Here is a 16,311-nt window from a genome sequence, read left to right as displayed (position 1 = left end):
TGTTTCTAACAAAGTAAAAATATATTAGGTAATATAATTATGAGACATTTTGAAGGAAAATCTATGAACTTATTTTTTACTATGAAAATTTGGGTGAAATATGTTCACATTAGAAAATGGTACAGTCATCTAATAGAATACACATGGAAGCAATTATGTTAAAGATTTAGAATAAAACTGAAATATTGAATCAAAATATGTCTTACAAATTTGAAATTGAGTTCACTAGCCAGTTAAAATAAGCTTAATCAAGCTTGACATTTCATTTTCTTATTGTCTTGTCATATTTTCCCCCAAATTAAATTGATATATGAAGTAGTATTTTCTCATTTTCTAAAAATTCAAAGAGTCATAGTTCAAACTGTTCTGTTCTCTTCAGTCATTCAGTCACTTACACAGGGGTTTAATCTTTTAACTATGTTGCAGCAAAAATAAACCTTAGGTCTACATAACATTGCATCACATCGTCTAATCATTACTAGATATGAATTTGTTTACATCAATACAACATTCTTCATGTCAGCTATAAGCTTGAAAAGGATTTCGTATGTTCCTAAGCAGAAACTTAGGGTAAAGTGACACATTTCTATAGAGTGCTTTCAGGGAACTGTTTTACTTTTCTTCAAGAAATTGTCCTTCTGCTCTCTCCCAAACTGCCCTTCTGCAGCCTTTTTATATACCTACTTTCTTTTTTAACATAAAATACAGATGGAGCTGAAAAGTGGAATATTGAGCTTCCGGTTAAATACCAGTCTTGCCTTTACACAAGTGGATCTATTGCTGGGGCTATCCTATTGTAATGGAAAGTGGAATAAAGTCATTATTAAAAAGGAAGGCTCTTTCATATCAACAAGTATGAATGGACTGATGAAGCACACATCGGAGTCTGGAGCCCAGCCACTGGTGGTGAATTCACCAGTTTATGTGGGAGGAATCCCACAGGAGCTGCTGAACTCTTATCAACATTTGTGTTTGGAACAAGGTAAGTTCCATCTGGAGGAATTCACAAATCCATACAGCCCTGGTGCTAACAGATTTTGGTGGTTCTGTGTTTCAAGAGATAGCAATAGACTCAGGCTAAAAGCAGCACCCAACAACACCCCTTTTTCTGGAGAAATTTAAACCCTTAAAACTAATGGAGCACTTTTTCAAATGGTTTTGTGTGTTACCCTTAACAGTATGCCATCATTTATAATCAGCATATTTATTTCAATATGTCCTGGGTAAATAGTAATTAATATACATATTATTATTGTGACATGTAATTATATATGTGGTATATAATTATATATACATATATTAATTACTATTTACTGAAGAAATATTAAAATAAATATGTTGATTATAAATAAGGTACCTGAGATGCTTTCCAAAGATGATATTTATATAGAAAAATTAGTAATTTATATATTTATTATATGCATTATATAATATACACATATAATGCATATTTTAAATATATAATGCAACTATATGTGAGATATATAATTATATATGAATATATGTGTACACATACATAATTATATATAATGCATATAAATGTATTTCCTCATATGTTGAATACTGATCATTATTTGTATTTACAGATGAAAAAATAAATGAAGTTGCTATGCACAACTAGTAAAAAATATTAATGCAATTCATTGCCTTTTCTTTCTTTGACATAAATGCTAATTGTCTCCATAGTTTTTCAGTAGAGCTTTCATGTGGAAAAAAACTGTGGGGTGTATTTGGTTGACTTCCAGACATACTCGTGAAAATCTATACATTGTAGATTATCAGTAACCATAAGAGAAAGAAAAAGTGCATTACTTATAGTTTAGGTAAGAAGTTAACTCATAGAAATTTGAATGTAATCAGAGAAATAATTTGAAAAGGCTAACAATATCTGTGTATCATTTCTTGTGACAGTCATGGTTCTGAGAGCTTACATGAGAATAGGTGAGTCAGTTATTCCTAACAAGTGTGTTAGGCATTATTATTTATATCCTCATTACAGATGAGGAAACTGAAGAGCAGAGAGGAAGGTAACTTTCCCAAGGTCACATGGCTAGTAAGCATATAGAAAGACACTAAGTCTCTCTCAGGCAGCCTGGTATAGAGTCAACTCTCCTTAATACAATCAATGCTCTCTTTTATGGGCATTGGCCAATGCTCCTTTGTAAAGTGGGGAATGCACAGTAACTTCCAGCATGGGACCAAGCACACTCCCAGGTGTGGAAACGGTCCTTTACAAAGTTCAAAATCTATGTACCCTGAATGGTTAAAATTTTCATGAAGCAGTCTTTGCCTATTTGGTAAGTACATAAAGATTTAAATGCCTTTGAATAGAAAATATATGGCAAGCTCTTAGGAGACTTTTAGAAGGGTAGTAGTAAGGAGTTAATGAATAACTGGGGTGTAAGACAGTAATGACATTTTCAAGGCACTTAAGGTGTAACAGCAGCTAAAAATATTACATTCGTATAAGAACTTCTCCAGGTTTTCAGGTTTCTGAGGTTAGAAAGAACTTGAAAACCCTTTGTATGAGTGAGATTACTTAATCCTGTTTGCTTCTGGGGGAAAAAAAAAATGAAGACAAGAAACAAAAACCCTGCATATACAGCCTTGTTCTAAAGACATGGCCCTAAAGACATGGTTAAAACTGAAATTGTAAGATAATAACAGAAGTTTAAAATATCGCCATAGACCCAAAGGGAATAATTTTACCTACATGCTATGACTAAGTCTGTGATACTGGAAGGTATTTTATTTATGAGTAATATTAAATGTTTATTAGTGTAGTAGCATCCACATCAGTGGTTCTCAAAACACTGAAAAAATATTGACGTATGGTAGCTGGAACATGGAAGTCAAAATTAGCTATTATTATTACTATTCAAGATGCATTGACATCACCTGGAATGGTTATTAAAAATACAAATGTTAGGGACCCCTGTCCCCTAAGATTCTGACTCAGATGCTTTGAGAGACACTGATCTATATAAATAACTGCATGTTTTATAGGATGATCAGGGAGACTAGTCACAATACAGAGGTGCAGCATAAACGTAGTCAATTGCAGTTAAAACAAATCATGTTCACTTAATGTATTTCTTTCAACCCACTATCAATTGTCTTAAAAACCATTTTCCTTTTCTCTGCTTCTTAATTAGCACCTTTTTTTTCATCAGAAGCTCTATTTTTTGGTCATATGAGTACTATTTTTTTTTAATACACTAACATTGTAATCTTCTCTGAATCAGATACAAGACTAATTTTATTTCTTGTTTTGGAAATGCTGGGCAACATAATTTGCTGAAGATGTGCCAGCTTGGATGATGAGAGTTTATCTTCTTAGAATGATCAATGAGGATAATCATTTACATCTAGGTTGGGCATGACTGGGTCTGGCATGTGGTCTCACAGGCAATGCTCTGCGCAAACCCCTCCATGGAGAGGGAGGGGGTGGGGGCTGAAAGTTAGCTGGCCTGTCAAGTCAAGCACCCTGCAGCAGTACTGCCTTCCCTAGAAGAAGGGCTAGTGTTTTTCTGATTAGTCACCCTAGAGCTCTGGGCTACCTTTTAGGCATTTAGAGGCCCAGGGGTGGTGGTGTGGATGGGGATTTTTTTGGATTCTCACAAGGGTAGTGGAGTAAGAAAATAAGGCATTTCTACTCCTCTCACAAACATCCCCTTTCTCCTCTTGTCCTCACATCCCATTCAAATGTTTTAGGTGACTGGGGAGCATTTCTGGTGGTACAGAGTTGAAAGCATGGGACAACATTAACTGAACTCTTTGGTTGTCACCAGAAGGATGCCACTGGAAGGACCCTGCACTAGAGCTCAGCAGCTTCAAGAGCTCAGCAGTCTCCAAGCCCTGGGGCCACAGGACCATTTCCTTAGGAGGATTTCTACTTACAAACTTCATTTTATAACTAACTCTCTGGGCCTTTTTCTTCATCTCCAAAATGAAGAAAGACGTATCTCCCTGGGCTTTCCCAAATTGAAAATTTCATCTTGTGAATTAATTTTTATTATGGTTTTTGTTAAATTTTTAATTTTTTTTTGTTTGTTTTTGTTTTTGTGTGTGTGTGTGTGTGTGTGTGTGTGTGTTTTGTGTTTTTTTTTTGAGACGGAGTCCTGCTCTGTCGCCCAGGCTGGAGCACAATGGCCTGATCTCAGCTCACTGCAAGCTCCGCCTCCCGGGTTTACGCCATTCTCCTGCCTCAGCCTCCAGAGTAGCTGGGACTACAGTTGCCTGTCACCTCGCCCGGCTAGTTTTTTGTATTTTTTAGTAGAGACGGGGTTTCACCGTGTTAGCCAGGATGGTCTCGATCTCCTGACCTTGTGATCCGCCCATCTCGGCCACCCAAAGTGCTGGGATTACAGGCTTGAGCCACCGCGCCCGGCCTAAATTTTTAATTTTTAAAACATTATGGTAAAATATAGGTAACATAAAATTTACCACTGTAACCATTTTTAAATGTATAGTTTAGTGGCATTAGTTGCATTCACACTGTTTTGTAGATATCACCATCATCCCTCTGAAGAACTCTTTTCATCCTGCAAAGCTAAAACTATGTACCCCTCAAAAAATAATGTGGCATTTCTTATAACAGCACTTCTTTGCCAAGCTGCCCTTCCACTATTCTCATTTTGTTGGTAGGGAAGTCAGGGTACAGAGAATTTTGATACTACAGCTATGTGCCATCAGAAAATTACTGCTGATGAATAAATTAAAATTCTTAGCTTCTGAATTTGCCAGTCAATGATTTTATATTGAGCTTCGTTGCTTTCAATTCAATTCACCCAACTTATTGAGTGTCTACTGTGTGTTTAAGATAGACTAGCAGTATTGATCAGTCAGGACTAAAAAAAATGTGGATAATAGTAAAAGACATTTAAAAGGAAATAGGCTGCAACTTAATGTGTTAGAAGGCATAATAGCACATCATATAAATGCTGAGGAGAACAATATGGTCATTGTTACTATTAACTTATTTTACTGTTATGCATTGCATTCTATTTTATTTCCATTTCCTGCTGCTGTGCTTTAATCTTGAAAAGAGCTGATCATGTGTTTGAGGCCTTTCAAACTTTACAGTGTTTTGTTCAGAGAGAGAGAACATGCACGCTACAGCAATCTCAAACTAGGTCCTGTTTGTCCCAATTTCGTGCAGTTTTCTGCGCAGAGTACTGCCAGACTTCACTGAGCTGATCTCTGTTTTCACAAAATGGCATGTAATTCAAAGCCACTGCTATTCCCTGGCTGACTGGATGCCTTTTTTGTTTGCTGTCTAACAAAAAAGTGGCGAATACTCTAAATTCGTTTCATCCGCATTCTCTGTTAAACTTCACAGAATGGTACTACACACTGGGTGTTCTAAGGTCACCTGTGCAGAATACACATTCCATGAAATCTCATGATGTTGCTATTGCCAACACTGAAGGCTGGCCCCTGTCATGCTAATGGGGATGTAAAACTAGTGACCATTTTGTATATTCAAGATTATGGAACTCTGTGAAAAACGATAGAGCATAGTGACAGCTCTTCCGTAGGCTGATGTAACTAACTCAGGCTAAATTCTGTACCTCTGAAGTGATTGTTATGCAATTCATGGCAATATTTCAGGATTCTAATATATTTTGAAATTATGTTCTCTCTCCTGCTATTCTGCATAAAATCCTCAGAGTGTATTTTTCCCCAATGAGTTTATTGAATAATCATGCTAATTCAAATATTATTTTTGGCATTTAAAACTGACTTATATAGTCGCTTAATTTTTCAGAATTAGGAGACATGGGGCTATCCCCCTACCATAATATGAAGTTGCCTAAATTTTCTTTTATGGGAAGAAACAGAATTTAGAAAATGTGGGCCTAAAGAGGTAAAATAAATGCTTTTTCAGTACCAGAAGTTAAATTAGAATTATCCATGAATGTGTTTTCCAAATAACAGAACTATATTTCTTTGCAACAAATTAGCTTGATAAAAAGTAGGAGGCATAAAATGTTTCCCAAGAAAGACTTGAAAGTCTAGCAATTGTGTCTAACCACCCCCCTTCCTCAAAATGTAGTACTGCAGAGGACAAAAATGATTGGTAATTAATGACTCAAGCCCTTTATGCGATACTAATCCCTTACTATTTGCTAGGTTTCGGTGGTTGCATGAAGGATGTTAAATTTACACGGGGTGCTGTCGTTAACTTGGCATCTGTGTCCAGCGGTGCTGTCAGAGTCAATCTGGATGGATGCCTATCAACTGACAGTGCTGTTAACTGCAGGGGAAATGACTCCATTCTGGTTTACCAGGGAAAAGAGCAGAGTGTTTACGAGAGTGGTCTCCAGCCTTTTACAGGTAATGTGGAGGTCCTCTAAATTAAATGTTGCATGTCTCTTATTCATCCCCCTTTCCCTCCCTGCCAGTCCCTTATTAGTCTATATGAGTATTATTTTAATCTTGCTGCATCTTATTTCCATTTAAGAATACCTGTATCGGGTGAGAGCCTCGCATGAAGGAGGTTCAGTATATAGTGACTGGAGTCGAGGACGTACAACAGGAGCAGGTAAATACTTACCTTCAAATGCATATGTGCACACATGCATGCATGTATTTGTGCATGTATATAAAAGGAAGGACTATTACCCTGAAGTAGTAATATTTTTGTAGTCTTCTGACAGAACATGCCTTGATTTGAAAATACATCTGTCAATGGCTAAAATGCTTAGCAGATCAGTGCTTTTGATTTGTCAAGAATTCACTAAATATTTACTCAGAATTGATCCTTTCCTCTTAGGATGCAGAAGAAAGGAAAGTTCAGGTTGTCTTAAGGATGTAATAGTCCCACCTATCAAATATGCTTAAGGATAGGTAACCTTTACAGATGGCGTATATAGCAAGAAGTTGAAGTCAGGGATTAGGATTATCCTTGGAAGGGAGTGGCACGCTCTTGACTTTCTCATAGAAGGCGCATTGGAAACCTGCAACTGGTTGGAATCAGGTGTGTCTATGACATCATTGCAGATGTTTGCCCTGTTGTTGACTATTAGAATCTTAGAATGACTCTCCCCAGAGAGAAAAAATTGCTGATTGGTTTAATTTATTTTGAGTTGGAAAAGAACCAACTAGGAGACAGTATACATTAGACCTAATCTCAGACAATTGACTTGTTTTGTACTTCTGACTGGCCACAAAATCTTTCCCCATAATACCCCCACAGGAAGGCATTCAGCACAGAGTTTTGTGAATCAGTGGCATTCTACTATTTTGGGTCAAATATTTGTCAGGAAACTGAACATATCTCCAAATGATTGCCACTTAATGTCTCTGTAAGAAAGTTTATTTAGCGAGTAACAATTTGTCTAAAGATGCGTTTCCATCAAGATATTCTCTTATACTTAATCTACAGTGGGTTACTATGCCAGGTATCCTCTGAGGAATCTTCTTAATCTAAAATATAATTAAATACTGAGATGAGCAACTAAGAATAATTTTCAAGACTCTCTACCTACATATTTTCCAGAAGAGGACAACTTGACACTTTTCCAGGATGATTTAAATTATCACCTATTTATAGGCAAGACAATGAGCTGAACGATCTCTTAAAATCCTTTTCAACTTCAGGGCTAAGAGAAAGCTCCAATATAAAATACTCACTTGTAACTGACATGTTCTCTCCTCCTGTTTCACACCCTTCTACTTTATTAACAAATATAAAGCCTGCTTTGAGTATAATTCAGCAACGTTAATAGGTGTCTGGAAAGCACATTGCTTACTTAGCTTAATAGTCCCCACTTTGAGTACTACTGAGAAAGTACACAAATACAGCTCTGAATTTATAGCAATGATCTGACCACAGTCCTATGCCATAAATTCATATTTACAATCTGACCACAACACTGAGCAGCTACATGCTCCCAAGGGTTGGAGAATAATTGCACTATTTAATTATTTTTGAGTCAGTTTTGCTCTGTCCCTTATGAGAAGACCATCTGTTAGACAGTACTGTACTTTGCCCTGTACCACATTTCAGAACTAATAAAATCAACATCACTCCCATTGTCCATTTCCTTGCAACTCGATCGTGTGGCCTGTGTGTTTTCTATAGGTGCCCGTGGTGTTTAAACAGCTCAGAGAGTGGTTCTCCCCTTTGGTGTTTCCTCTTATCCTTTATGTGCACTCTGTTTCCCTTAAAGCTGTCCTATTTTATTGGTCTGGACAGTAAAGTCGGAGAGGAGGAGATCTGATGTGGAAAACCAGAGTGATCCTCCATCGACAGGGCTCAGGAGTCCATGAGCAGTTAGAGCAGGTCTCTCATCCATCATCCTGCCACAGAGTTCCTTGGGCTCTTTCTTTGTGTCCCCAGTGCACTCAGCTGTGATGAAGTTTTTACTGATCAGAACTGTAGAAATGTCTAATAAATAGTTAAAGGTTATAGATTTTTTAAATTAGAGGGCTCAGCTTGTAAGTAAGGTTTTGTAGTTCTTTTAAACTTCCTCATTTTGTGATATTATTTTCAGATATTCTGCAGAACAAATCTTTGAAAATGACTTTGTAGAATCTCAAGGGCACCAGCTCCTTTGCCCCACTCCCCACCCCCAAAAACTGCAATTAAGAATATATTCCATATATCATATCTGGTAGAACTTTGCTTTTTAAAAATTAATTAGAAAAACAATTGCATTTGGAAAATGGGTCCAGGCATTCAAGTACAACACAATCACATTTGTGATATTTTTTGGCTAATATATCGAAGATATAAAAGTGTCAAACCACTATGTATAATAACAGTCTAATTATCTTGCTTCAAAGGGGGTACATCATTATATTGCTTGAACTTGTTATCTGCCTACCATCCACCTCCTTCTTTATGAGTGATGTTTAAACATGTCTGATACATTAAATGTTTTTGGAAAACCTGGACTAGACTTGAAAGAATGTTATGTCGATGGAGTTTTGATGGTTCTGAAATATCGCTTAAACTGAATGGCTCAAGATGTGCAGTCATATTAAATCAATGCTGAAAAGTTACAACTCTAATAAATTGTATTTATGCTAATGGTTGAGTCTGATTTACTGCGGCCATTAAAAGTGAAGAATAGGAGCAATAGTCTTCTCAGAACTGCCTTTTTCCCTATTTTCTCTTTTATTCCTTCACAGCTCCACAAAGTGTGCCAACTCCCTCAAGAGTCCGCAGCTTAAATGGATACAGCATTGAGGTGACCTGGGATGAACCTGTTGTCAGAGGAGTAATTGAGAAGTACATTCTGAAAGCCTACAGTGAGGACAACACCCGTCCACCCTACATGCCCTCTGCCAGTGCTGAATTTGTCAATACAAGCACCCTCACAGGTAAAGGCGATTCTTTAACAGAGTAGATCTTATTAACTTCCTTTTTGTTTGAATTTTAAATAAAAATCTTCTGCAATTTTTTTTTAATTTATTAAATATAAGTGTATTTTACCTGATTAAGAACAACCACCATCTAAAGTAGTGGAAGCCTACATCTACCTAGGATAAAAAGGATAATTCTACAATGTGCATGGGCTCTCATGAATAATTTTATTCTAAGGCAGAGATTCTCTCCATCCCCCAAAGATTACATCATAGGTGGCTGTAGCCCTTTAACACCTTACAGACATCTTTTGGAAATCCTAGGTATAAATACTTATTTCACAAAGCAAAAATTTACTCTTTGGGACTAGCCCCAGTTCACACCACTATTATTTATTGTAAAATTGCTGATTAAACCTAATTATCTCAAGGTGGAGGAGTCTTAGAGCCCTAGTTATTTGGACTGGCAAATCAGTGAATCGATTTCTCACAGTGCGGTGTGCCACGAAGAATGATTATAATGAAATATACTCATACACACCACTAACATATCTCACACTCAAATTCATGCATGTGTATTAAGTGCATTTTTCAACTTCATGAAATATTAAAGCACATTTAAAGGGAGAGTTGAATTTAAGCCTTTGATAAAAAGAAAGTAAATGTGTCAACTTTGACAGAAAAAACATTTTCCTCTATCAAAAAATCTTGTAACATGAACCATCAGAATGGATGTTAGAAAAGCCTTAAATATTTCCCCAACATACCTGCTGGTCAGTTCCCTCAAGACTTGGCTTACTTTTTTAAGACTCTTTGGAATGTACAGCCCAAATATACCACCAACTTTTAGCAAAAGAAAAACAAACAAATTCACATCCTTCACTTCTTTCCTATTTTACCCTCCTTATAAAAACCCAACCTGATTAAGCCCACAGCTTGCCTTTTCACGGGTTGCACATGGCAGCTACATGGGCTGGAAAATATCAAGTAGTTTATTGCCAAAAATGCTAAACCCCACTTTCAAATGAGCACTCAGTAATGACACCAATCCTACTATATTTCCAGAATAGTCTCTTTCTCCCATTCTCCTCATTAAATATTTTATATTTTCCCAAACTATACACATGCTATCTCCCTTTCTCATCCCACTCAGCTGACAATGTTCTATTTTAGATCAAATTAGACACCACAGATAAAGCAATCTATTGTATAGGATTTCTGTTACTTTCTTACTACCAAATGTATGTATTAATTGCATTTTTCTGCCTGATGGAGTTGTTATCAGGGGTTGGATGAATGAATGCATGCTAAAACACTTAAAAACATTTTGACATATAGGAGGTGTGTGTTATGCTATCATTTTCTTTTCATTATTATTTTTTATTTTCACACTTTTTTCTTTTCTGTTTTACAAAGCTTCTCTTATCCTATCAAAACTAGAAATCTTCACAAGTCCTCTGGACCCTGACTCTTCCTGTTTTTTCAGAGATGTTACTGATAGCTTACCTTCTTCTCACTTACATGTTTAATGCCTCTCTCTGCTGCAGTAGAGTATGGCCCAACGACCAGCATTACTAGCTTCATGTGGGAACTTACTATTAATGCACATTCTCCTGCCCACCTGAAACCCACCAAATCAGACACTCGGCAGGTGGCTTAGCAGTCCTTGTTTTAACAAGCCCCCAGGTACACCTGATGCATGCCAGAGTTTGTGAACCACTGACTGAGTGGATTCTTCTCAGGGTCATTCAAACTCTTTTATCTCCCATTGTTAAAAACCAACACACTAACCCAAACCAGTCACAAAAATCTTCATTCTGTCCAAACTCCCAGCTGTTGCTCCCGCTCTCCTCCTCTCGGCCTTCGTCTGGCATGAAGTATCGAAATTCATTTTGTCTTCACTTTATCTGGCCTCTGCTCATGACTTTTGTGATGAGCACTAAGAACTGCCATGTTTACACAGGCAAAAAACACTTGGCACTCTATGTCTTCACCACTCTTCAGTATTCTCTACAGTAACTCTCTCATCATTTCTTGAAATATTTCTTCACTTCTATGACTCTTCTGCTTACCTCTGCGTTCTCCAGGAACCCTGTTCTCAGTATGCTTTGCTCACTTCTTCCAAAGTGTGATGACATATTGAAGAGTCTCAGGATTTAGAACTGGGCTGTCTCCTCTTTCTCTTTCATTTTTTTTCTGGCTTGCTCCAAAAACCTTATTGATTCTCATAACATCAAATACCAGACAGATGCTGCTGTTGACTCCTAATTGCACATCCCACCTAGACATCCAAATGCCTGCATCCTAATAGGCATGTGGACACAGTGACATTTTCAACTGGATGTCTCTCACCTTCTACACTTTCCAAACCTCAACTCTTGCTTCTCCTACATTCTCATAGATACCTCCAGCCACCCAGTCAAGAAAGTCTGAGAGTTACTCTGGACTTTCCACCTCCTTCACACCTCATATCCACAGTTGTCATTCTATTTCTTAAAATATGTGTGAAGTTCGTCCATTTCTCCTCTAATCTACTGGTCAGCCCAAACCACTACCATCTTTTGCCTGGACAACTGCAATACTTATCTTCATCTTTCTCATAATCTTTTTTTTTTTTTTCTCTCCCTGGCCATGAGTCTATTCTACAGAGCATCCAACGTCATATCCCTCTCCTCAAATTTTTTCTTTCTTTTTTATTAATTATACTTTAAGTTCTGGGATACATGTGCAGAATGTGCAGGTTTCTTACATAGGTATACATGTGCCATACTGGCTTGTTGCACCCACCAACCCGGCATCTACATTAGTTATTTCTCCTAATGCTATCCCTCCTCTACACACACACCCACCCCTCGAAAGGCCCCGGTGTGGGATGTTCCCCTCCTTGTGCTCATGTTTTCTCATTGTTCAACTCCCACTTATGAGTGGGAACATGTGGTGTTTGGTTTTCTGTTCCTGTGTTAGTTTGCTGAAAATGATGGTTTCCAGCTTCATCCATGTCCCTGCTCGGCCTCTCATGTAATCATATTTTGTCTCAGTCTCCCCCTACTTCCTGGGTTTGCAACAATCACCTTTGTAATTAATATAATTTAAAGAAATTTGGACGTAAATCCTTAGGAGAATTCCTGACAACTGTGATAGAATAAATCCCTAGAAGTAGAATAACTGCATCCAAGGCTCTTAAGATATTGTATAGTCTTGAACTTTGAAGTCAGACATTGATATAAATCCCTGCTATAGACCTTCTCTGTGACTTAGATAAGTTCCACATCCTTCTGGATCCTTAAGTCTTAACCTTTGAAATGGGAGAGTAATATTTACCTTAGAAGAATATTAAAAATATTAAGTAATATGATATTTTAGCTCTAAACCTTTTTAGCTGTGTAACTTGGACAAATCAATAAACCTCAGTGTGCTTCAAAATCCTTCTATGTAAATAAGAATGCGATACAACTACCTGCCTCGCAGGGCAGCTGTGGAGATTAAATGAATTCATGTATACGTAAAGCACATAGCACAGTGCTTGACATGTGGCATGCACTGTATCAATGTTACCTGTAGGATATCTGTAAAGTGTGTAACACTATGCTTAATGTATGGTAATTTCTCAAGAAAAGGATAGTGTTTTTTTGTTTGTTTGTGTTTGTTTTGTTTTTTGTTTTTTTTAGATGGAGTCTTGCTCTCTTGCCCAGGCTGGAGTGCAGTGGCTTGATCTTGGCTCACTGCAAGCTCCGCCTCCTGGGTGCATGCCGTTCTCCTGCCTCAGCCTCCCGAGTAGCTGGGACTACAGGTGCCTGCCACCATGCCTGGACTAGTTTTTTTTTTTATTTTTAGTAGAGACAGGGTTTCACCGTGTTAGCCAGAATGATCTTGATCTCCTGACCTCGTGAATTCTGACCTCGTGATTCGCCCACCTTGGCCTCTCAAAGCGCTGGGAATACAGGCATGAGCCGCTGTATCCGGCCAGGATAGTGATTTTGACACTGCCCAAAAAGCTGTGCAAATTATGCTTCCACTAGCAAGCAGAATGCAAGATTGTGCATTTCATTTTATCTAGCCAACACCAAGTTTAACAGTTGAAAAAAAATTGCGAATTTAAACGGCAAAATGTCAGAATATTGTTTTAGTTTGTGTTTATGTGATTACTAGAGAGATTAGTTTTTTAAATATTTATTGGCCATTTCTACTTCTTTTATGTGCCTAAGTTAGTCCATTGCTTTTTATTATTTTATTTTATTATTTTTTAATTTTTTGAGACAGGTTCTCATTCTGTCACTGGAGTGCAGTGGTACAGTCTCAGCTCCCTGCAAACTTTGCTTCTTGAGTTCAAGAGATTTTCCTGCCTTGGCCTCCCAAGTAGCTGGGATTTCAGGTGTGCACCACCACACCAGGGTAATTTTTGTATTTTTAGTAGAGATGGAATTTCACCTCGTTGGCCAGACTGGTCTCGAACTCCTGACCTCAGGTGATCCACCTGCCTTGGCATCCCAAAGTGCTGGGATTACAGGCATGAGCCACTGCACCCAGCTTCACTGTTAATTTTTCTTTCTTTCTTTTTTTTTTTTTTTTTTAAGATGGAGCCTCGCTCTGTTCCCAGGCTGAAGTGCAGTGGCGCGATCTCGGCTTACCGCAAGCTCCGCCTCCCGGGCTCACTCCATTCTCCTGCCTCAGCCTCCGGAGTAGCTGGGACTACAGGCGTCCGCCACCACGCCTGGAGAAGTTTTTGTATTTTTTTTACTGGAGACGGGGTTTCACCATGTTAGCCAGGATGGTCTCGATTTCCTGACCTCATGATCCGCCCGCCTCGACCTCCCAAAGTGCTGGGATTACTGGCATGAGCCACCGCGCCCAGCCGCGTTGTTAATTTTTCCATTGAATGATTCACATTTTCTCATTTCTCATTTTTCTCTGCATATGAAGAATAATATACACGTTTGTCTCATCTGATGCAACTCCCCCAGTTTTGTCATTTAAAAAAAATTGATTTACATTTTTGTGTACGGATTTAAAAAATATTTTATGTAGTTAATACAACATCCTTAAAATGTTCAATATACTATGGGTGATATTTAAAAAATATATATTCCCCATTTAGGGTTGATTATTATTTGTTTATGTTAGATATACCATGTTGATAACATAATGCATCTTCCTCAAAATAGTAATTCTAAGGTTAGGGTAAGAGCAAATTAGAAACTGGGAGCAGGGAGGCTTTTCAAATTAAATCAGCCTCTCCCAAGATTCTGAAGGATTCCTTCTTGAAGGAGAGATCCCACAGATTGTAAACCAACCTAGTGTAGTCCTGGATGTTACTCAAAAGGCATGTCGTACATGGTAGTGATGTATAGGCGGAAGAAAATCAGAAAACTACTGAGCAATTGTTGTTTATTTTTATATATCAAATTTGTCAAAAACCAAGGGAAGTGTTAACCATGTTAACTATGAGTGCAGTTTTGTCAATTTCTCTGAGATATTTTTTGTTTGCATTTTTTGAATTTTTGTGACTTTTACACTTATTATTTATGTTTTAACCTTCAAGGTCTCATTGCTTTAGGTACAGCCATGCGTTGCTAAAGGATGGATATGTTCTGAGAAATGTGTCGTTAGGAGATTTCATCACGTTGCAAACATCATAGAATGTACTTACATAAGCCTAGATGGCATAGCCTACTCCACAGCTAGGCTAGATGGTGTAGCCTATTGTTCCTGGGCTGCAAACCTGCACAGCATGTAACTGTGTTGAATAGTGTAGGGAACTATAACTCAGTGGTAAGTATTTGTGTATCTAAACAGATCGAAACACAGAAAAGGTATAGTAAAAACACTGCATCGTAATCTTATGGGACCACCATCCTATATGCTGTCTGTTGCTGACTAAAACATTATGCAGCACACGACTGCATGGCAGCAACTTGGCTAAAGTCCTTTCATTCAACATTGTTTTCTTATAAGGTTGATGAGAAAATTAAAAAAAAAAAAAAAACCCTAGCAAGGGCCGCTGTCTGCGTGGAATTGCACATTTTCCCCATGTTTTTGTGGGTTTTCTCTCGGTACTCCAGTTTCCTCCCACATCCCAAAGGTTTTCCCCTTACATGAACTGAGCTGTCTACATGAGCCCAGAGTGAGTGAGTGCAGGTGTGTGTGAGTGTGCCCTGTGACGGTATGGTGGCCTGTCCAGGGCTGGTTCCTACCTTGAGCCCTGAGCTGCCAGGATGGGCTCCAGCCACACACAACCCTAAAGTGGAATAAGCAGATTGGAAAATAAATGAATGAATAAATAGAAATCATTGTAAAATAAAAATTCATAAAGTCTATGATAATCATACAGATGCACAGCAATAAACAGTGCAGTATGACAGGGCTCAGCAAGCTGTCCAGTCTGTGATTGCTGGGGTTTGAACAAAATGCTGGTAGGAGGTGCTGCTTACAATGTTCACTTGGAAAGTATTTATTCCTTGATTTATACCACTATGACCACTGTCACTCACTGATTCACCAAAACTTGAGTAAATCATTATCTTGTTTTGATTAATCTTTTGTAAATGGATGTATAGCACACATAGCACACATTCATTACAGTGTTTAATATTAGTAGTCTATAGAAGTTTGGTGATGTTTTGTGACCAGAAATACATCATAGTATTTTTTTGTTTTTAAAGAGATGGAATCTACCTCTGTTGCCCAGGTTGGATTGCAGTGGCGCGATCTCTGCTCACTGCAAGCTCTACCTCCTGGGTTCGTGCCATTCTTCTGCCTCAGCCTCCTGAGTAGCTGGAACTACAGGCGCCCGCCACCACACCCAACTAATTTTTGTATTTTTAGTAGAGATGGGGTTTCACCGTGGTAGCCAGGATGGTCTCCATCTCCTGACCTCGTGATCCTCCCGCCTCGGCCTCCCAAAGTGCTGGAGTTACAGGCGTGAGCCATCACGCCAGGCTGACATAGGATCTTAATTCTTTCTTACATCAATTAGCCTGTGGGAAAATTGGGTTTGTT

General features: G+C 38.1%; 1 protein-coding gene across 1 annotated transcript in view; it reads left to right on the top strand.

The window, feature by feature from the left end:
- LOC105493520 (usherin) overlaps positions 1-16,311 on the top strand; it is a 789,359-nt gene that overhangs the window by 341,229 nt on the left and 431,819 nt on the right. The window contains exons 26-29 of the mRNA XM_024796490.2: positions 709-982; positions 6,136-6,339; positions 6,467-6,547; positions 9,142-9,333. Coding sequence (XP_024652258.2) covers positions 709-982; positions 6,136-6,339; positions 6,467-6,547; positions 9,142-9,333 — 751 coding nt within the window. The remainder of the gene's footprint in view (positions 1-708; positions 983-6,135; positions 6,340-6,466; positions 6,548-9,141; positions 9,334-16,311) is intronic.

Source organism: Macaca nemestrina, chromosome 1, assembly GCF_043159975.1.
Source record: "Macaca nemestrina isolate mMacNem1 chromosome 1, mMacNem.hap1, whole genome shotgun sequence".
Classification (NCBI taxonomy): Eukaryota; Metazoa; Chordata; class Mammalia; order Primates; family Cercopithecidae; genus Macaca; species Macaca nemestrina.
The sequence above is the reverse complement of the archived record's forward strand: the minus strand, read 5'-3'. Positions and strand labels throughout refer to the sequence as shown.